The sequence below is a fragment of the Engystomops pustulosus genome, chromosome 8 (assembly GCF_040894005.1).
Source record: "Engystomops pustulosus chromosome 8, aEngPut4.maternal, whole genome shotgun sequence".
In the NCBI taxonomy this organism is placed as follows: Eukaryota; Metazoa; Chordata; class Amphibia; order Anura; family Leptodactylidae; genus Engystomops; species Engystomops pustulosus.
In genome coordinates, this window is record NC_092418.1 from 78,438,408 (window position 1) to 78,462,676 (window position 24,269).

At 39.2% G+C, this 24,269-nt stretch overlaps 1 protein-coding gene across 3 annotated transcripts in view; it reads left to right on the plus strand.

The window, feature by feature from the left end:
* The window catches only part of VWC2L (von Willebrand factor C domain containing 2 like), a 125,432-nt gene that overhangs the window by 47,315 nt on the left and 53,848 nt on the right, over positions 1–24,269 (plus strand). For all 3 annotated transcript variants that reach the window (XR_011849423.1, XR_011849422.1, XM_072121370.1), the window contains exon 3: positions 7,292–7,421. Coding sequence is in view for 1 of the 3 variants with exons in the window: in XM_072121370.1 (XP_071977471.1) it covers positions 7,292–7,421 (130 nt within the window). In the remaining 2 variants the exon portion in view is untranslated. The remainder of the gene's footprint in view (positions 1–7,291; positions 7,422–24,269) is intronic.

The window sequence follows — 24,269 nt, forward strand, 5'->3', positions numbered from 1 at the left end:
TTATTTCATGAAATTAAATGTTATTGACCACTTTCTTTGAATAGCATGACATTGCTCACAACTCATATAGAACCCCCTTTATGCACATTAACCTCTGAACCGGTCACAGAACATCTACAGAATTTCCAGACTTTTGCTTCTTATGGATCATATGAATGCTACTTACCTATCAATTTTCGGAATGCTGAAAGAGGGACAGAAATGGAAGTATACGGCAAAAATGTTTCTGCCTTTGATCACCCCACATTATATAATTTCCCCTTCCTGTGACAACACTACCTGTGTAATTACCCCTTGCTCTTATATGTATAACCACTTTCTGTAACCCTCCACTTATAATGTCCCCTTTTCTGTTGAGAGTCCACTAATAATGCCTCTTTTTTGAAGTCCCCCTCCACTGACCCTGGGTTTCCTTGGACCCACCAGATCAAACTATTCTGGGGCCCACCATCTATAAACCCCTATTAAATACACCCTAGCAGCCGCCAAATAGAGTTGTCTTATGTGGAATTGTTGGGTTGAAGTACTGGGTTAGAACCTGAGCCCACTGTTGGATTCTCTAGTACTTTGGCAGGCCAATCTGACATTGAACCCCAAAGATATCCCCTAATTGTGGCCGCTTGTTTCCATTTTGCTGTGAAAGTTGAGAATATTAATGAGATATCCATCTGTCCTCATGAGTGGAGCTCGGAGGCACACTGACTTCATTACTCTGTGCTGCCAGCCCCAGCTGCACACAGCAGAGGCAGAGTGGTGGAGCAGGGAGCTGATGGGTAAAGTCTGTACTTTATGAAAGAAATAAGTTTAGTTTTTCTTCTGCCATTGTTCCTTATTTAAGCAGTTTATGTAAATCAGCTTTCTGTCCTGTATCCACTGACAGTTGAGAGATAATGGAGCCTGATAATGTTTCTAGGGACATAACTCTTTACAAACAGTCCCTGGATAGTATAAAGTCCTGAGAGAGCTCATTATATTCTCTGGCCATGGAAAGAGTTAATCGTTGTAAATCTTATCTCTCTGAAGTGGACACAGCTTAGAAGATACACTGCTCACTATCAGAAAAAATCAGAAAAAGTCAGAGAAGCTTCTTTCCTTAACAACCTATTTTTGTTTTTGTGTGTACATTTTTTGCCCCCCAACTTCAAAAATTCATAAATTTTTTATTTCTACATTTACAGAGTGGTATAGAGGCTTGTTTCCTGTGTAACAAATTGTACTTTCTAGTATCAGTATTTAATATTCCTTGCCATGTACTGGGAAGCGAGAAAAAATGATTTGAAATTTGTGCAGTTTTTCTTGCAGGCTTTGTTTTTATGGCTTTCACTGTGTGCGCCAAATTATTCCATCATTTATTCTTTGGGTCAGTACAATCACGTAGATACCAAATGTGTGTAGGTTTTAATCCATTTAAAAAATGGAAAACCTTGTGTACAAAAAATTTGTATGTAAGGTGTCATTTTTTGTAGGATATAATAATGTTTTCATTGCAACCATTTTGGAGACTGTGTAACCTTTTGATAAAATATGTTGTTGAAAATGGCGAAAAGTGGCTTTTCGGAGATTTGGGCACTATTTCACGTTACAAGGTTCATGACCAAGAATAACTGTTTCTATATTTTGATAAATAAGGACTTTTGAGACACAGCAATACCTCACATGTTTATGATCTTATTTATTTTTATTTTAGTTCTAGGGAAAGGGGGTGATTTAAACTTTATTAGTCTTAATTTTTAATTTTTTTTTAACTTTGTTTTTACTCTTTTTCAGACCCCCTAGGATACCTTAACCCTAGGAAGTCTGATTGCTTCTGCCATGTACTGCAATACCACTGTATTGCAGTATATAGCAGCTTTGCGGTTAATCTGTTAAGCTGCCCTAGGAAGACGCTTGCAAATCAGGCTGAATGACCGTTTGCAGAGTCTGTACAACAAGACTCCAAGGCTACATTGCAACCTGTCACCAGGGGCTGGGATCAAATCCAAGATGGCAGCGTCTATGCACCACCACAATTTAAATGTACCCGGTATCTTTGCTGGTAGCATTAAAATAGTTAACACCCCCAATTGGTACCAGTACCGACCTCGGGTGTAAGTGGTGGGTGGTTCGTGAGCCCTCTCCATACAACCGTCCCGATGCCGCACCATAAAAGGTTAATGAAGAATACAGTATTACAAAGTTTACTACTATCACCTGATCTGTCCATTACTGAAATGTTTAGTTAACTTGACTCTTTCAATGGCATTTTAACGGCTTTTGTTATGAGACTTCACCCGGCTGCAGATGATCAGATTCAAGTAAACATTTGCTATATCCGTAGGTAGATATTTAAGTCTCCGTGATTTACTTCTTCCATTCCGTTCCTCATTACAATATATTTAATGCGTAAAAGAAGTTTGACATTTTCTAACTTTCCCGATATCTGCCGGTCTCAGATGAGTAACCAGCGGCGGCTTCTTTAGTAGTCAGCTTGTAGCTCTGAGTTCAGAGCGGTGTGTGTTGGGGGATATTGATTATAGGAGTTGTTGGCGAGCGGCCCAGCAATAAATCCTTAGTCTGAAGCAGGTCAGATCATTTGGCTGTGGGATTAATTATAATCCAATCAGGCATATGCCTCCCTGATCATCATATACCATGGATATACTCTTATTCTACCTCTTATAAACACTCTGATCAGCTGCATGCACTCTAGTTATATAGCTATTGCTCAAAACATATTTCAGTGTTCACAATGTCATCTTCATACATTATGTACACATTTTGGGGGTGAGGATACAATCTCCCATCATTGATAAGCAATGTTCATTGCCAAAGTTGATGTTGAACAGATTCTCTCCTTTGCTCAGTGAGGCGGCACCTGGGGAGAATCAAGGTTTACATCTCGCCAGACTCGACATTTTCACATACACATTTCAAAATGTAATTGCAAATGCAAGTGACTATAGGGAGTGTCGATCCATACCAATACTTTATAGAAATCCTGTGATCTGTCCTTACTGGCAATAGGGGAAAGGGAGCAAAAAAAGCATCATGTACAGTTTTCCAATTGATCTATAACACAATAGAAATATTTGACAGTATTTTACCCATATGGATGGCAGAAGAGGGAACTAATGTTATAAAAGAGGTAAACAATTCAATTTGTATGTCTGAAAAAAATATCTGGATGCTGAGTTTTACAGTAGCATCAGCTATCTACTAGAAATCAGAAATTGGCAGAAGATAACAGTGACAAGTGTAATATACAAGATGCATAAAAACAAGAATCTGAACACAATATTTTTGGGGAAAATAAACAAGTTTGTTTTCATAAATCTCAAACAAACCTTGAATAAATATATGTGGTGTTAGTAGCAGCAGTTAAGGGTTTAGATCTCATAGCACAGCACTCCAGCTACAATCCTGGAATATAATTGTGTTTTACACAGTCCTGCTGCAACACACATAGGTAAGGTCACAGAGCTCTCCAGAGTGGGGTGGATTAAGACTGCTATGGGCCCTGGGCTGTAGGAATATTATAGACATTATAGACCCTACAAGTCTAAAATTAGGTTAGGGTACTAGAATATAGAGCAAGCTTCTTGGAGGATGGAGGATATGTCCCGTCTGCCTGCTTTAAATCTGTGTTTCCAAGACATTTGTTGGACCTTCAAAGGTCCTGAAATTGCTTTTGTGTAAATATTTATTTAGAGCAGGAACAGATGTATGAAGAATTCATGTGTGAAGTTCCTTCTCATTATACAATAAGATGGGTGTCTTGGGTGGCCGAGCCACTACTGTCTCCATCGCCAATACCTAACACTATCTGTAGTTTTCTATGGTTGTAAATGCCATCAAATTCTCCCTTCAATAAAGGAGAAAGAAAGAAAGTAACATAGGTGGTGTGAACATGGCCTAATTTACATACAGGATAGGTTGTGCTTCAGTAGTAACATTATTTATAGGCATTTATGTAAATATATTAAAAACTATGATCATGTTTCCATTAGGATAGCCCACCTATATTCACCATCAATGGGGACTCATCATTGTGACCTCAGTGGACAAAAGAATAAGGAAAGATATAACACTACTGTGAGCACCACAGTAGTAACTATTTTCTCTAATCCCTTTGCTAATATTAACAAATGGTTATTCCCATTACAGCAAATTAATGTTATTGTTTGTATTATAAAAAGTTATCTGTTTTCCAGATCTCTGCTTGCTGTCATTCTATAGAAAGCTTCTGTGTTTACTTCCAGTGGACAGAAATCTGACCATGGTCACACAGGTGCACAGCTCGTTATATCACACAGCTCTGATTACTCTCCGTGATATAACGATCCGTGCACCTGTGTGACCATGGTCACATTTCTGTCTACTGCACTGGATGTAGACTGGATTGTATAACTTTTTATCATGAAAACAATAACATTAATTTGCTGTAATGGGACAATCCCTTTAATATTTTTCCTGTATGTTTTCAGTGTTTCTTTTTTAAGGGAGCAACTGAACCATTATGGCCTTTACCTTACATGTACCCATGTACAATGCATAGCTAAATAATAATTTACATTAAAAAATAATTTAATGTGAGCTTCTATAGTCTTCACCAAAGGTGTCAATCTAGAAGGTATAATTAGTGTGCGGGTCAGGCAGCAGGTAGGAGACACACTGTGCCAATAGCTGTGCTAATTACTACTGAATAATTGCTTAATTGTGAGTTAATTAGAAAAACAAATCTTACATTGATAACTTCTTGTCTGTTCTTTAGAAACTGAGCATAAAAACTGTTATTGTGACGCTGAAGTATAATCCTTGACTATCTAATATCCAAACTTTTGATGTCATGAGTTTGATCAGGTTCCTGTGTTTTTAGCATGAGACCAAATGGACCAACGTTTCTCCCCATCCTTCAAGGAACATTGGGCATGAATGAACCTGTTGTCAGTTCACTGGTGGACAACATAATGCTAACCACTATGTACAACACCTAAAGAGTGAAGATCACCTTAGGACATGATGCTTCTAATTTTACTTCTTACTACTTTATCAAGTTAAAATATGTCATGTGCTGCTTAAAATAGCCTATCCCTCCTGAAGAGGGAGCCCTAGTCGTAAGATGTCAAAATTACTTGGCTCAGGATGGTGTATGAACATTTTAAAAAAACTGCTATTTACCAATTCCTCAATGTTTCCATTCCAATTTTTCTGGCTGCAGAGATGATGCACCAATAAAGGGACATGTTCCTGCCAAAAACGATCAATGCCCGTAGATGAAGTGGTTATTTGCTATGCACCATTCTGAGCTGGTTCAAACTTTTCTTTGGCTGAACAACCTCTTTAACTTCATACAAATCTACCTGTATTAATTCAGGTTAAGGTAGCATGCATAATATATACTGTATACAGTATAGTATCCTGTTTTGCTGTACATGCACAGCAACTTTTCATCTTAAAATTGAAACTTGGGAGAGCGCAAAACTAAATCAAACAACTGATATTTCGGATTCCAGTGTTCTATGCTTATGTCCCTACAGTTTAATTGTTGCCATGTTTACAGACTACAAACAGCCTCTATGTAGTCTGATACATTGCTCATAAATTACTCTTATCATAGCTGACCCTCAGACTGTAATTCAGAATACAGAGTTTTCACTGTTATCTGTCAGGGCTATTGGGTAAAAACTTATTTGGGAGTTTAACAGTTTTCCTGTGGACAAGGCATATAGAAAGCCCCATTTATGACATTTTTGTTAAACTGAAAACAATGTTGGAAATTTGGAAGTTTGAATGTTTTTTTCATGTTGAATTCCCCCCAATAAGTTGAACGCCCTGGCCAGTGGTATTTACTATAGTCTCTGGCAGAGACTACATCTGAAATCTCCATCAGCTCTAAGAAGGCAGAGATTTAATTTTGGCGGCGAGCACACCTCCAGAGCCTCTCAGTATATATGGCAGTGTGACAAAAAATACAATATTTGCCATTTACTTACAAAGTATGACTCAATCTGGGGTTCAATAAGCACAATGGGGTACATGTCCACCTCGTGACCTTTTGTGGACACACATGCTCACGTGCTTTCCCCACAGCCAGTTCTCACCAATTTGATCTTCTATTCATAGCAGAGCAGCCAATAAGAATCCTTGTGCCACTTTAGACACTTACCCCCTATGCCAGTGATGGCAAACCTTTTAGAGACCGAGTGCCCAAACTACAACAAAGACCCGCTTATTTATCGCAAAGTGCCAACACAGAAATTTAATTTGTGATTTATACTTCCTTCTCTGTCACAGTTTTCATTGATACCAGCACTCTGAGGACACCAATAAAGCAGAAAATAGTCCAAGGTAGAGCTGTCACTTTAAAATAGCTCTGTGCACAGCAAGTCCTGGGCTGTCTGGGACTCCAGGAAGATACCTGGAGTCATCTCTGGTGACGGCCTGAGTGCCCACAGAAAGGGCTCTGAGTGCCACCTCTGGCACCAGTGCCATAGGTTAGCCATCACTGCCCTATGCCGTGGGTTGGGAATAAGTTTCCAATCTTGGCAGGTCTAACCCCTCCCCCCAGCAATAATGAGAATGGGCACCCAAGACCCTAACCTTTTTAGTGCCAAAAAGTTAATGCTAAGACTGTACTCTATTCCCTTCTATGGGACTTAAAGGACATGAGGTATCTTTACTGTCCCATCCCCTTTAATATAATTTTAGAAGAATTAGACTCTGTGAGTGTTTAATTGTACCTATTATAACTGCATTACTTCATAAAGGAATTACTGTGAAGCAGTTTGAGCCTCATCTGTCACATACATTCTGTCTGAATACCCTGATCTACTTGTATAGGCAAATTCTAGATATTGTAATATGCAAAAATGATAGACAGTGACATCATTGCTGAGAATCAATGAACAGTGTGTTCTATATATGTCTCTCTCAGAAAATGATTATGAATGATCTGCCAGATTGCTAAATCATATCATGATTATGCAATAGCACAGAATGATCAATCAACATAAAAAATGACACATTTTTCAGAAACTCAGCAAATCTTTTCATTACCATAATGTAACAATTTTTTTCATCAATCCAAATTTTTGGTTCTAAGTTTGTGTATATAACTGCCATTTTTAGAAAGTTTATGCCACACCCGCCAGTGCTCCTTCCATTGCTCCCTACCCCTGGACTTGTGTTTCTTGTCATGTGAGTTATTTATATTGACATATTATTGACATATTTCTGATCATCTTCTCTACCAGAAAGTAAGATACAACTTGTCAGCCACAAACCCTATAACATGTCTGTTGCCTCCTGACAGCCTTCTCCGTGTGAATGGTGCCGGTGTGAACCCAGCAATGAAGTCCACTGTGTTGTAGCAGATTGTGCTGTACCCGAGTGTGTAAATCCTGTATATGAACCTGAGCAATGCTGCCCTGTCTGCAAGAACGGTGAGTCTACTGCTCTTATTACATGTCATTATTACATGATTAAGTTTAAAGGGGTCGGCTATTTTACCTCATGTTTTTGTGTTTGTAAGTGTAGAGGGAGGAGGATATTAGGTTAATTAATAGTCTGCTTTCTTGATATGTAAATTGAATCCTCCTGTCTTTTACCTCATCAGCCAGAGATTCCTAAACACAAAATGGCAGCAGATGATGGGTCATGTGATCTCTAATGTCCATGAGACATCGTCCTGACAGTACTTTAAGATAGTATTCACAAATATAACATTAGGGTCCTGGCAGGGTGATTGTTAATAGACAGACGGAGATCACATGATCCTCCATCTGTGGCCATTTTATGGTCAGGAATCTCTGGCTGATGAGGTAAAAGACAGAAGACTTCACTTTCCATATGAAGAAATCAGAGCAGAACTATTAATAGATGTATATTAATTAATATTAATTAATTAGGTAAATTAACTAATATCCCGCAATTCAATTAACATCCATTCGAATTATCAAAGGATCTAAGCTGGCGTGACCCAGTTTAGCCACCATACAGATAGTGGTGCTGTGGTGATGAGAGTGTAGCAGCTGCTAAGAACAGCTCATCTGAAAAGAACCTCTGCAAATCTGATATTAGTAAAGGTCAAAATAGTTGCAGATGGAAAACCATTTTAATGTCAATTTCCCAGTATATTTAATATTTACAAAAAGGAAGAAGTTTCAGATGGTTATACAATGTGGGTAGTACGGAGCACATTATAATAATAGATTGAAATAAAATTCTCAAAAAAGGAAAGTAATATTTGTGATGAGATTGGAGGACTACAAAAAATAATGTCCGACCTTGTACTTGTCAGCAGGCCCATCTTTATACATAGAGCCTTATTATGTATCTATCAGTTTGCACCGCCCAGTAGATTATAGTCAAGGAGCTGTCGACTTTCAACGATTTTAATCATTTTTGTTAAGAATTATAACTTTGAACAACATAAACAGTTTGTGATGAAAGCAGGTATTAAAGCCGCCACATATTAGATGGAAATAATACTCACTTATTGTAATAATCAGCGCAGCTCTTGATGCTGAAGGAAGCAGAATGACAAAGCACTGTGAAAATCCCCCCTCTATTAAATGGGGTTTGCACCATCACTGATCATTAAATAGAGAGGTAATAATTGTTGTATAGAGAAGGCTGTGAAGTGGGTTTTTCTTGCTGCTAACAATGTGAATAGTACTATATCAGCATGGTGCTTCTGGATAACAAGGGACTGTAATTCCCTACTTCCACTGCAGTGTGGATTGACTTGTACTTACATTGTTACCAGGTAATTAGAAATAGAATGTAATTAATTCTATCAAATCTATGTATGTATCTAAAGACGTGCTGGTTATCAAGGTTAGCAAATTATTGAAGAAAAGCAGATAACACAAAGAGAAATGGTACCAGCTCTACCACAAGGAACGCCCCGTTCCAAGTGCACAGACCCTCCACTCAACCCAAGTTCAATTGGACACACTTTTCACACGATCCAGCTCAATCCAACCCAGGAGTTATATTCAATAAAATCTTTATTTTATTTCAGCATTTTAAAAATATGGACATCATTCACATCCAACATGTTTCAGATGCAAGTGTCTTAGTAAATTATTGTCCAGTAACAATTCTGGAGCGCCATTATTGATAAATGCATTGTACCTCAAGGCCGGCGTGAGGATTGGCCATACCTGGGCAAATGTTTGGGCCAAGAGCTGCTTGGGGGGGGGGGGCACATAAGGAATCCATGGGGTGAGGGGCCTGTATCTAATGATTCCATAGGGGTTCAATCCAGAGGGGGGCTTATATAAAATAACCATGAGGAGGCTGTTCAGTATGATAAACTAGGGAATATTTTAGGCAGCAGGTTTTAGTTTCAGAATTTTTTATGCCGCCACGCGTGTTCACTCCAACTGGGCCCACTGAGGCTATGTCGCCCAGAGGCCTACTAAAACCTGTAGCCGACCCTGGTACCTCTAGAATCCCCTGGCTGTTCTTGTGGTTTCAACAGCCTGGTGTTTGAACCAACTGCCCAAGTAGCAAACTTTAGAGCAGGTCCTATCCGTGCCCATGTTTGCGGCTCAAGCAGCCTTTTCTACTGTCATCAGCATGATAGTGAACTTCCCAGACCAGTGACACAAGGGCTACAAAAAATTGGTCATCGGATTTGAGTGCAGTAAGGCCCGTAGTACTTGTAAACATTCTAGTCTGCTTCCATATAAACTAGTGTCATGATTAGCTGGTCCGGGTCACTAAAGCCCACGATATATAAGAAATGAAGCTTGGGACACATGGAGATGGGAGGGGTATGTACGTAATAGTCATCTACCATAAGGTAATCTGATGGTAGATGTCCTGTTAGACTGTCGGGTTCTATTTTAAGTATAGTTTTGGTTTCTCTGAAGAGAAATGAGGTAAAAACATATTGGTGAAAGGGTATCTTGTTTATTTAAGAATTAACAGCAAAGGACTACGCAATCCCCCCCCCCCCCCCCTCCTTGTTCAACAAAATATCTGTCAAACATTTGTGCTACACTGCGCTGGTTTGCGCAGCACAAATTTTCATTTGTGCCGCTATCGTTTTTAAGTTATTAATAAAAGTTTCCAGAGGTCATCAGGGAACAGCCAGCCCCCCACATTACCCAAAACAAGCAAAACTGGTGTCAATCAATTGTGCTACATTTGTGTTGCTCAAAATTGTGTTTGTGTTGCTTTTGTTTTGAAGATAAACGAAAAAAAGTCAGCTACCATTAACTGAATCAAACAAAACTGATGCCAAACGTTTTGTGCTGGTTTGTGCAGCAAAAATGTTCATTGTTGCTGCCAAGATTTTTAATTTATTTTTAATTTTTCCAGAGGTCAGCAGAGTTTTTTCCCTCCAAAGTGCAATGTTTTTTCTAGTTCCCTCTGGTGTCAATAGGTTTGTTTTTTTACCAGTTCATCAGAAACATCTTTACTTATGTAAACACCTAAAAATACCTTAAAAATGATAGCAGCACAAACAAACATAATTTTTGCTGCACACACGTAGCACAAATGTAGCACAAAACGTTTGACACCAGTTTTGTTTGATTCAGTTAATGTGGAATGTTTGCTGACCTTTTGACCTTTACAATTGCGTTAATACGTTCAAAACAAAAGCAGCACAAACAAAAATTTGAGCAGCACAATTGATTGGCACCAGTATTGTTTGAGTTGGGTAAAGTGGGGGGGTGGTTTACCTCTGGAAATTTTTATTAATATCTTAAAAACAACAGCTGCTCAAATGAAAATTTCATGATAAATGTGTCAGGTACATTAATGAATTCATTAATAAATTCATTAATGAATTCCCCCATTGTGTATTATTTTTCCACTCCCTGGCTCTTATTTTCTACCCTCCTTCCTTTCTCATCCATTTTTCAGTCTGAAAACCCTGCTAAATTCCACTTTGCTAAAAACAAAGAGAAAAGCTCTCTAGGTGTCAGATAACATAAATTCTATGGAGAAGGGAGGGGGTCACAGGAGTAAAGCCCCTTTGCCACTAGTTTTCTAGTACTCAGCTCAGCCCTTGACCTCTTTATTATACCCAACTCTGTGCTACCTAATATTACCCCATGCCTATGTCTCCTGACTTCCTGATCAGCTCTCACTGAACAAACACTACTTACTACAAGAGGTAGTTTTCAGTTCTGGTGGTTATTTTGCACTTGAGCCCTGATTCCTATGTGGGGATTATAGGATGACTACCAGGGGATCACTTAGACGGCAACCTTAACCATTTTAGCTCCAAGTCTAACATGTGCAAACGTAATTCTGCATGTAGTTCCCCTTTAATTATTAAACATTAGAATACTTCCATTTTCTATGGATATTTGTAATATATACATATATATATATATATATATATATATATATATATACACACACACACACACATATATATATATACATATATATACACAAACTTAAATTGTGATCTAATGAGTCCCACTTTCCGAAGACATGATTGATTAGGTACGTCCTTTGTGATATTTTCCAATAATAAGCCGCCTCTCTCTGCCAAATATAAAGAAAGAAGCTGGGAGCCGAGAACAGCTGATTGCGGAAAGAATTAATTGACTCGGCTCAATAAAGGAATCCAAAACCGTTGACAGCGGCTTTAATTTGTGATGCTGAAAACCCAATAGGCCATTTCTGAGAATTGACTGTATTGATAAGACATTTAAAAAGAAAATTTGGAATTAGCGTGACATGAATGTTACTTCAAGGAGGACAATTACTAAAATCATACCTGGACCAAGGACAAATTGCTGCAGTGTGTAGACAGCGTTTTCATCAATCTTTATTACTCTCGCTGTAAAATATTCATGCCTTGGGTGTCAGGTAGGGTCACCATGAATATTCTGTTCTGACATTAGCAAATGATAAAATATTTGGAGACCACTTAATAAATTAATATGTTCGACCTAGGAAGCACATGTGGTTGTAGTGAAGCCATCATTTTACTTTTAAGCAGATACTAAATATCAAAGTAACAGAAAAATTAAACTTTGGGGAAGATATTAAGCTATAATAAGAAAAAAGTCGTATAAACCCTTGAAACTCAGTTTTTTCAGGATTTTGCATTTCGATGTTTCACTCCCCTCCTTCATATCTCTTAGATTTTTCTGTGTAGAGAGCTGAGTGAGGGCGTGTTATATGCAGGACAGATTGTAGTGGCACCATGTAATATTCAGTGCAATGTACTGGGAAGCTGGAAAATATTTCCAAATGTGGTGGAATGGCAAAAGAAACACAGTCATGTGATTTCCTGATTGGCTTTGTTTTATAGCTGTAACTCTGCAGTCCAGATGATAACTTCTCTTTATTCTTTGTCTCAGTAAAATCGAGGAGAAACCACATTTAAAGGGGTATTCTCGTCTGGGCATTAACATTCAGTTTGATTAATGTGCCATATATATATACATTTCTTCAATAAGATGTTATTAAAAAAAATTACCTGGGTAAAGATAATTTCTAGTCTTATGGTCCCTTAGACACAAGACTGTGTCCTTGGATACGACCACCTCTGCTGAGTGATTGCACAAAGAAACAAAAGGTTTTTGTGTATGATATGTCCAGGAGTTACTGCATGTCCTATAGCCGTCCTGTAGTAATGATCGCTGAATCCAGGTGGCCAGGCAGTACTGAATAGTACATGTCTGGCCACCAGTGCTAGAGTGTGGGGTGGAGGAAACTATCTGGTTTCTAAGGGACAACATGGCTACATTTATGAGAAATTATCATCACACAGGAACTTTTTCCTCCAATTAAACATCCAATTAAAGAAATGTTTACATGCGGCAAATGAATTAAATTAAATATGAATGCCCAGATGGGAATAACCCTTTAAATATTTTTTTCTGTCCTAATGCCTTTAAAATAATTTAAAAAACTTAACATTAGATAAATAACTTTTGTGTTGCCATATTTTGGCACCCATTTCACCATATTTTGACACTTTTTTTTTATACTTTTGTATACATATCTGGTTAGGGTATCTTCTTCAGGATGAGATAACATTTACAATGTTAAAATGTATATAACAGTACAACCTTTTGATCAGATTTATTTAAACTTAAACGAAAATTATTAATTTGGATGCTTTCTTCCATTACGGCGTTCACAGCAGGGATTAATCATTTTTTATATGTATAAAGGGATACCTTTCAATTTTAACCTTTTATTATTTTTAATATTATTTCAAAGGTACTTCACACCTAGGGGCCGGATCACTAATGCTACAAATTCGGGTTAAGTTACCAGTGGAGTGCCACAGGGGTCAGTATTGGGCCCTTTTTTTAATTGTTTTATATTTTAGGGTTTACACAGTAGAGTTTCAATATTTGCAAATGATACTAATTGCTGTAAAGTAATTAATACTAACGCCAATAGTGTAATATTACAGAGGGATTTGTGTGTGAGTTGAAGAAATGGGCTGAAAAATGGCAAATTGGGTCTAATGTTAATAAATGCAAGGTGACACACTTGGGTCGAGGAAATGAATATTAATAATGTTTTATATGGTAAATATCTTGGTAAAACTGAAGGAGAAAAAGATAGTAAACTTAACGTAGTGATCAGTGTCAGGTGTCTTCTATTAAAGCTAATAAAATTATGGGGTGTATCAAGAGAAGAATAGATGCTCATGATCCCTGGTCAGACCACACATGGAATATTGGGTCCAGTTTTGGGCACCAGTGTATAAAAAGGACATAGTAGAACTGAAATGGGTGCAGAGGAGAGCAACCAGGATTATTAGGGGAATGGGGGGATTAGAATACACTGACAGATAAAAAAATTTGGGATTATTCAGTTAAGAAAAAAGACGACTGAGGGGAGACCTCATTACAATGTACAAATACCTGAACGGACAGTACAAGGATCTCTCCAAAGATCTTTTTATACCTAGGCTTGTGACCAGGACAAGGGGGCATCCTCTACGCCTAGAGGAGAGGCGATATTACCATCTCCATAGACAGGGGGATCCTCTATGGATTCTTTACTATAAAAGACTGTGCAACTCTGTCACAAGATGCTGGAATGGATGATATTTTGAGCTTGTTCAAGATGGGAATCTTATAGGAATAAACTCTTTGTTAGTAGTCTCTGTTGATCCATGGAGTTATTCTTACTGCCATATTAGGGGTCAGGAAGGATTTTTTCCCTGCTTTGGGTCAATTGGTGTCAGCCTTTCAAGGTTTTTTGCCTTCCCCTGGATTAAAACTATATAATGTAAAATTTATAGGTCGACTTGATGGACTGATGTATTTTTCTAACCTTATTTACCATGATAATATGAAGTATCAAAATACCATTACTAAATGGATGTCCTATCTGTAACAAGTCTTCAGAAAGGGCTCTTAAAACTTAAGAGAAAAGTTGGCTGCCTGCGGTTTGTCCCACTATCTATGTGTATAAAGGATAATCAACTTTAGTCATAGTTGATATGGTTGAAAAAAGACACCTGTCCATCAAGTTCAACCAAGGAAGGGAAGGGATTGCATGAGGAAGGGATTTAGGGGAAACACTTCTATATAACATAACCATCAATGTTATTTAGGTGTAAAAAGGCATTTAGTGTCTAGATCAGTGATCTAGTAGGATGGATCATGTATGCTGAATTTCATTGCCTGTTCATTTTCTTCTCAGACAGGATGAAGACAGGTGTTTGGTAATGGATTACCCACCAACATACACATATTTGACACATACCGTACATATGCATATGAGAATTGTGAGGAATAGCATTTGGGTAAACAACTAGTAACATAATTTGCATTGCATGTAGCAACATTTTATATGGAACAATGCAATGATAGTCCAGATAAATAATGTCTTTACCCTTTCCCAGTTGACCTACTTATAGAAGTTGAACTAGAACTAGGGGGACACAACCTCAGGGAAGGCATTTAGCTCCTTCTGTACTTCAGTCTACCTATAATTTACATTTTTTTTCATTTTGTTTCCATCAAAATTTGTGAGAATATTTCTGTTGTGCTCCATTGCATGTTGGTGACTGATGGGTCATGTATGGCAGCACACAGATCCAAAGCATGGTCTGTGCACCACTTTGTGTTTCCCTGAGATATCTTATGGGTCATGTATGACAGAACATATGCGTAGCATGGTTTGTGCACCATTGTACACTCACCGGCCACTTTATTAGGTACACCTGTCCAACTGCTTGTTAACACTTAATTTCTAATCAGCCAATCACATGGCGGCAACTCAGTGCATTTAGGCATGTAGACATGGTCAAGACAATCTCCTGCAGTTCAAACTGAGCATCAGTATGGGGAAGAAAGGTGATTTGACTGCCTTTGAACGTGGCATGGTTGTTGGTGCCAGAAGGGATGGTCTGAGTATTTCAGAAACTGCTAATCTACTGGGATTTTCACGCACAACCATCTCTAGGGTTTACAGAGAATGGTCCGAAAAAGAAAAAACATCCAGTGAACGGCAGTTCTGTGGGCGGAAATGTCTTGTTGACGCCAGAGGTCAGAGGAGAATGGGCAGACTGGTTTGACCTGATAGAAAGGCAACAGTGACTCAAATCGCCACCCGTTACAACCAAGGAAGGCAGAAGAGCATCTCTGAACGCACAGTACGTCAAACTTTGAGGCAGATGGGCTACAGCAGCAGAAGACCACACCGGGTGCCACTCCTTTCAGCTAAGAATAGGAAACTGAGGCTACAGTTTGCACAAGCTCATCAAAATTGGACAGTAGAAGATTGGAAAAACGTTGCCTGGTCTGATGAGTCTCGATTTCTGCTGCGACATTCGGATGGTAGGGTCAGAATTTGGTGTCAACAACATGAAAGCATGGATCCATCCTGCCTTGTATCAACGGTTCTGGCTGGTGGTGGTGGTGTCATGGTGTGGAGAATATTTTCTTGGCACTCTTTGGGCCCCTTGGTACCAATTGAGCATTGTTGCAACACCACAGCCTACCTGAGTATTGTTGCTGACCATGTCCATCCCTTTATGACCACAATGTACCCAACATCTGATGGCTACTTTCAGCAGGATAATGCGCCATGTCATAAAGCTGGAATCATCTCAGACTGGTTTCTTGAACATGACAATGAGTTCACTGTACTCAAATGGCCTCCACAGTCACCAGATCTCAATCCAATAGAGCATCTTTGGGATGTGGTGGAACGAGAGATTCGCATCATGGATGTGCAGCCGACAAATCTGCGGCAACTGTGTGATGCCATCATGCCAATATGGACCAAAATCTCTGAGGAATGCTTCTAGCACCTTGTTGAATCTATGCCACGAAGAATTGAGGCAGTTCTGAAGGCAAAAGGGGGTCCAACCTCTTACTACCATAGTTACCTAATAAAATGGCCGGTGAGTGTATATCACCCTGGGATGTCTGATGGGTCATGTGTGACAGCACACAGCCATAGCATGGGCTATGCACCACTATATATCACCCTGGGATGTCTGATGGATCATGTATGGCAGCACACAGCCATAGCATGGCCTGTGCACCATTGTATATCACCCTGGGATGTCTGATGGATCATGTATGACAGCACACAGCCATAGCATGGTCTATGCACCACTATATATCACCCTGGGAAGTCTGATGGATCATATATGACAGCACACAGCCATAGCATGGTCTGTGCACCACTGTATATTACCCTGGGATGTCTAATTGATCATGTATGACAGCACACAGTCATAGCATGGTCTATACATTACTATATATCACCCTGGGAAGTCTGATGGATCATATATGACAGCACACAGCCATAGCATGGTCTGTGCACCACTATATATCACCCTGGGAAGTCTGATGGATCATGTGTGACAGCACACAGCCATAGCATGGGCTATGCACCACTATATATCACCCTGGGATGTCTGATGGATCATGTATGGCAGCACACAGCCATAGCATGGCCTGTGCACCATTGTATATCACCCTGGGATGTCTGATGGATCATGTATGACAGCACACAGCCATAGCATGGTCTATGCATCACTATATATCACCCTGGGAAGTCTGATGGATTATATATGACAGCACACAGCCATAGCATGGTCTGTGCACCACTGTATATTACCCTGGGATGTCTAATTGATCATGCATGACAGCACACAACCATAGCATGGTCTATGCACCACTATATGTCACCCTGGGAAGTCTGATGGATCATGTATGACAACACATAGATCAAAACCGCAGTCTATGTACCACCATGGGATGCCTGATGTATCACGTATGGCAGCGCCCATGCATAGAATGGTCTATGCACTGCTATATATTACCCTTGAAAGCCCAATGAAGACACGCGTAGCAGCACACAGAACCGTAGCAAAGTCTGTGAACACAGATCCAAGCGTATAAGAACATGCTTATTGCTATATTACAGAAATCAACTAAGAAAACTATTTTCTGAAACTATATGCCGGTGATGGAGCCAACAACATCCAAATGGAGCCACTTGCATCTGGTCTGTCTTTATGTTTTTCTGAAACATTTTATTGATTGATCACCTACAGATAGTCAACACAAGATTCCTTGAAAATCATTTTAACCAAATTCAAACTAGGGGAGTAAAAAAATCTGTAACTGAATGCTGGCTAAAAAGCTACAGTACTTATTTGTGCACTATTTGGGAGCATAGATAACCCTTCCAGTGCAAAGGGATTAAAACACCCTTTCATATTTACGGGGCTCAGCTGGGTCACAGCACAGTAGTGTGAGCTTTCTTATGACATCTCAGCCTTAGCACCCTAAGGGACAGCAAATAGAGTGGTTCAATCTAAAAGTTAAAAAAAACAACTAAAATGTTCCAGCAATCACTAAGCATAAATAAATGAGATATCTAGCCTTAGCCTTCAAAATGTTTTATCCATATTGTCTTTCATTACTGCCATGGTGCATTGATAAAGGTTTAACACTATGTAACTTGTCTTCAGCACCTTGACCTCGGATGCTTTTCTGTCGGATAGAATAGCGGTTGTTTATACCAGTCTCAAACCCTAAAAATTCCATGTGACTGAATACTTCATTTTCTTCTTCGAGTAGTTCAGGGCCATCACTCATTGCTTGTTAGTAATAAAATACATCTAATAAAATGTTCCCGCTTCACAACCTTGTATTGTTAGCAGTCTGAAGCTCACATTGTATCAGCTGAAAGCCAAGCTGTAAAATCACAGGACATTCTGACACTTACTTCCAATCTAGTTAAACATGGAGACAGACTGCATTTGTACTAAAATCACATTCCATATAATGAGATGATGGTCAGAATGCAGTTTAACATAAAAAGTGGATATCTCTATAGTGAAATATGATAGGAATGAGATCAGTGAAAAATAAATTAAATATAGGTCTAATTGAGAGTGACCTAGATAGCCAACATGGAGGTCTGATAAAAGTACCCTAAATAACCAACAATAAGGTCCAATAGAGAGTGCCCTTAATAGCCAACATCGAGGTGTATTAGAGAGTGCCCCAAATAGCATGGAGGTTTTGTTCAAATCTTTAAACATGTGGTTGTCTCACTACAGATAATCCCTTCATATTGGAACTGGTAGATCACAGGTCTGGCTTTCAACATCCTTGAAAACAGGTTCTTTCAACCAAGTAGATATTTTTACCACAGCAGCCATTGTAGAAAATGAAGATCATTCATCTACTTGAGCAGGGTGGTATCTTTGCACATTTATGAGATGTCCAAAGGTGAAATCCATGCATCACTTACTCTCCACTTGGATTTGATGACTGATGGCCACCTCACAGAGTGTGTGTGTGTGTGTGGGGGGGGACTGTTCTAGAGATAATTCTCCTATCTACACTCACCGGCCACTTTATTAGGTACACCATGCTAGTAACGGGTTGGACCCCCTTTTGCCTTCAGAATTGCCTCAATTCTTCGTGGCGTAGATTCAACAAGGTGCTGGAAGCATTCCTCAGAGATTTTGGTCCATATTGACATTATGGCATCCCACAGTTGCCGCAGATTTGTCGGCTGCACATCCATGATGCGAATCTCCCATTCCACCACATCCCAAAGATGCTCTATTGGATTGAGATCTGGTGACTGTGGAGGCCATTTGAGTACAGTGAACTCATTGTCATGTTCAAGAAACCAGTCTGAGATGATTCCAGCTTTATGACATGGCGCATTATCCTGCTGAAAGTAGCCATCAGATGTTGGGTACATTGTGGTCATAAAGGGATGGACATGGTCAGCAACAATACTCAGGTAGGCTGTGGCGTTGCAACAATGCTCAATTGGTACCAAGGGGCCCAAAGAGTGCCAAGAAAATATTCCCCACACCATGACACCACCACCACCAGCCTGAACCGTTGATACAAGGCAGGATGGATCCATGCTTTCATGTTGTTGACGCCAAATTCTGACCCTACCATCCGAATGTCGCAGCAGAAATCGAGACTCATCAGACCAGGCAACATTTTTACAATCTTCTACTGTTCAATTTCGATGAGCTTGTGCAAATTGTAGCCTCAGTTTCCTGTTCTTAGCTGAAAGGAGTGGCACCTGGTGTGGTCTTCTGCTGCTGTAGCCCATCTGCCTCAAAGTTCAACGTACTGTGCGTTCAGAGATGCTCTTCTGCCTACCTTGGTTGTAACGGGTGGTGATTTGAGTCACTGTTGCCTTTCTATCAGCTCAAACCAGTCTGCCCATTCTCCTTTAACCTCTGGCATCAACAAGGCATTTCCGCCCACAGAACTGCCGCTCTCTGGATGTTTTTTCTTTTTCGGACCATTCTCTGTAAACCCTAGAGATGGTTGTGCGTGAAAATCCCAGTAGATTAGCAGTTTCTGAAATACTCAGACCAGCCCTTCTGGCACCAACAACCATGCCACGTTCAAAGGCACTCAAATCACCTTTCTTCCCCATACTGATGCTCGCTTTGAACTGCAGGAAATTGTCTTGACCATGTCTACATGCCTAAATGCACTGAGTTGCCGCCATGTGATTGGCTGATTAGAAATTAAGTGTTAACGAGCAGTTGGACAGGTGTACCTAATAAAGTGGCCGGTGAGTGTATATCTATAATATACCATATTACCGGTATGTAGATTAGGTATAAATGTTTTTTGTTTTTGAGTTTTCATTTTTCACTCCACACCTTCAAAAATCCATATATTTTTTTCATTTTCCATGTGTGATGTCTTGTTTTCTGTGTAACAAATTGCACTTCATAGTGATGATATTTAATATTACTTACCATGTACTGGTAAGCAGGAAAAAAATCCAAATCCAGTGAAATTGGTGAAAAAAATGCATTTTCGCCACTTTCTTGAGGACTTGAATTTTATGGATTTCGCTGTGCGCCCCAAGTGACATGTCTCTTTTATTCTTCGAGACAGTATGATCATAGAGATACCAAATTTATATAGATTTCATAATGTTTTCATACATTTACAAAAATGAAAACCTCCTGTACAAAATAAAATCTTCATTTTGCCATCTTGGTGTTAATACCTTCTGTGTATGGAGCTGAATGTGGTGTCATTTATTGCGACTTGTACAGCCTTTTGATCACTTTTTATTTCCTTTTGGCATAAAAGGGGAATTTTTGACTTTAGGCTCTATTTTTCATTACAGGGTTAAATGCCGAGAATAAACATTATATATGGCCATACCCAACATGTTTATGATTTTTACGGTTTATTTATATTTATATCAGTTCTAGGGAAAGGGGTGATTTGAATTTTAGGGTTTTTTATTTATTAATTTTTTACAACTTTTCTAATTTATTTTTTTACTATTTTTCAGACTTCTTAGGGTACTTTAACCCTAGGTTGTCTGATTGATCCTACCATATACTGCCATACTGCAGTATGGCAGTGTATGGGTATTTTACTACTCAATTTTTACAATGTGCCACGGGCAAATTGTTCAAACGCCAAAAATCATACAACCTCAGATCTTACGGACCATGGATCATGGAGACAGATCATCGCTCCCCGATGATGTAATTGGGAGAGACGATTTAAGCCAAGCTTTGCCAGGGTAGATTGCAAGGTTAACTACTTTGCGAGCAGTGATCGTGGGTATTACCATTGGGTGTTTGCTGCAATACGCAGCAAACACTAACTGGGTATGGAGAGGGCTCAGCCCGAGAACCCTCTCAGGATACCTGCACTGGATGTGTGACGTAACTATACATCATACATCATTAAGGAGTTAAGTAAACAACACATCCTTACAACTACTTTATTCTATAGGGTGTTTTACTTCAACGATTATTGATTCTACCATGAAGTTATTCAAAAGCATCAAACACTGCTGTTCACTGTTCACAACCAGGCCTTGTATATTTCACACAAAGAGCTAAATAATCGCACAAAATCTTTGATAACATCTTATTTGTAGTCCTCAACTACAACGAACAAAGTGCTTTTAATATTCAGTTTGGATAAAAAAAATAAAAGCTGTATTCACAACTCTTCTTAAAACTCTTCCATTGTAATATTCTTTAATAATACAATGGCAGAAGAGTAAGTATTTGTCATGTACAGGCGACATCCACTTTGCCCTAATGTACACTAAAAGCAGTCTTAAAGGAGTTGTACCACGTATTATTGCTATCCTCGATCAACATAATAGGTGATAACAGTCTGAAGGGTGGGGGTCCGACTGCTGGTACCCCCACCAAACACAAGAACAGACACCACTGGACACATAGAGTATATTTACTGCTGCTCCATTCAATACTAAGGGAGGGTTGGAAATTGCAGAGCACAGCATCACATGAACTCCAATTCACTGTCTATGAGAGTGCACGAGATACCCCTCTAAGCTCTGCAATGTCTAGTATTGCAAGGATATTTTATTCAATTAGAGAGAATGGGAACCCTCATGGACAGTGGGAGTCCAAGCAGTCAGACCCCCACTAATCAGATTGTTATCACCAAACCTATGGACAATAATACTTGATACAACCACTTTAAAATTAATATGGTAGATTTGATAATAAAGCTGATCCCCAACAGTTTTAGAGAGTATTCTGACTTGTCCCATAAATGGATGGGATTTGGCAACCTAACGAAGACAACAAATTGGTGAGTGAATTTAGACTAGACAATCTAAAGTCTCTCTGTATTTTAGATCTAATCTGTGTGACTTCCCTACAGATATAGCATTATACTAATTACAAAATTACCTCAATATTCTTATTGAAGGGTTCTGCCATGGTAATATGTTCAATGCTATTATATTCTCCTTGATGAAAAGACTGTAGAGGACAATAATGCTCACAAAATGTATGAAACAGTGGACCTAGCAAAAGCCATGTAAAAGCTATGTTATCGATAATATAATCTCTATATATTCCAGTCACCCATTTTGTGATTCTGCACTTTTACGCTATCTCTCGTTGCTGAGAGGTCATGGCCACAGCATTTTAATGCTAAAAGCAGTTGCGGTTGTTGTGTTGTTCATCACAGCAGATAATGGATGTAAGCCCTCGTACAGACTCTCTGCTATGTCATTAATTTTAGTACAATAAATTAATCTGAATGAACTGAGCACTTGTGATTGTGTACAGGTGACTGCCATTATATTATATAATGCAGCTCTCCATACTGCATAACCCTTATGTGTTATATCATATGTGTTAACGCTCATCCATAGATAATTAGCAGAAAAGTCATGTTACCCCTTACTACTAATAGAAAGATTAGTATAGTGGAAAGACAGAGCTTGTGAAGTCTTACTGACCCTCATCTGCTTACATTCAGAGACCTGAAAAGTGACATTAGTTATAGTATTTAGTATTTTGACGGCATAGGCAGAGAAGCTGATAATAATGTTCACAGAGACATATAATATATACTATATCTAGGTCACATAACACTGTCCTTGCCAAAGGTAATTTTAGGTACTGTATAGATGGTCCAAACAAAATGATTTCCTACTCCAGGAAAGTAACCCCAGAGCGATCCTTAAAGGGAAGCATTGGAGAAATTTCACCCCATGCTTCCAGAAGCCCCTCCCACAAGTTGTATTGGCTTGATGGGCACTTTTTGCGTATCATACAGTCAAGCTGCTCCCAAAACAGCTCAATGCGGTTGAGACTTCTTCTTCCCTAAATGGTTCATGCATAATTTGGTGGTGTCCTTTGGTTCATTGTCCTGTTGTAGGACGAAATTGGCTCCAATCAAGTGCAAACAACAGGGTATTGTATGGCGTTGCAAAATTGAGTGAAAGCCTTCCTTATTCAAAATCCCTTTGACCGTGTACAAATCTCCCACTTTACCAGCACCAAAGCAACCCCAGACCATCACATTACCTCCACCATGCTTGACAAATAGTGTCAGAAATCTTCCAGCATCTTTTCAGGTGTTCTGTGACACAAATGTTCTTCTGTGTGATCCAAACACCTCAAACTTAGATTCCTCTGTCCAAAACACTTTTATCCAATCATCCTCTGTCCAATGTCTGTGTTCTTATGCCCATATTAATCTTTTCCTTTTATTAGCCAATTTCTGATATGGCTTTTTCTTTGCCACTCTGCCATGAAGGCCAGCATCCTGGAGTCGCCTCTAAACTGTAGAGGTTGACACTGTCGTTTGGCGGGTACTATTTAGTAATGCTTGTAGCTACCAATTCAAGACCTGTGGATTAACCATCGGTTTCTCAAACTAGATACTCTAATGTACATATCTTGTTGCTTAGGTATGCAGAGGGGCCTCCCACTTCTCTTTCTACCCTGTTTAGAGCCTGCTCTCCTCTGAAGGCAGTACACAACGTTAAAGGAAACCATCAGTTTCTTGGCCATTTGTCGCATGAAATTACCTTAATTTCTAGACAAACAAATGAAACGCTCCAAATTCTCAACCAGCTCAAAGGAAGATCAGTTTCATAGCTTCTCTTATCAGCCAAACTGTGTTCAGCTGTGCTAGCATACTTGGTTTTCATGGGTTTTCTAAACATCCATTAGCAAACACAATATACCATTAAACCACTGAAGTGATAGTTGTTGGCAATGGGCCTATACAGGTGGTCCCCTACCTAAGGACACCCGGCTTACAGATGACCTCTAGTTGCAGACTGACCCCTCCGCCCACTGTGACCTCTGGTGAAGCTCTCTTGATCATTTACAGCTGTAAGGTATCTGTAATGAAGATTTATTGATAACACTTGGTCCCATCACAGCAAAAAATGTTGAAAATCCAATTATCCCTGGGACATTTTTTTTTTCCTGGGAGTTACAAATTTAAAATATACAGTTCCGACTTAAATACAAATACAAACTGCCTGTATACATCTATGTAAAAAGTGCTTTA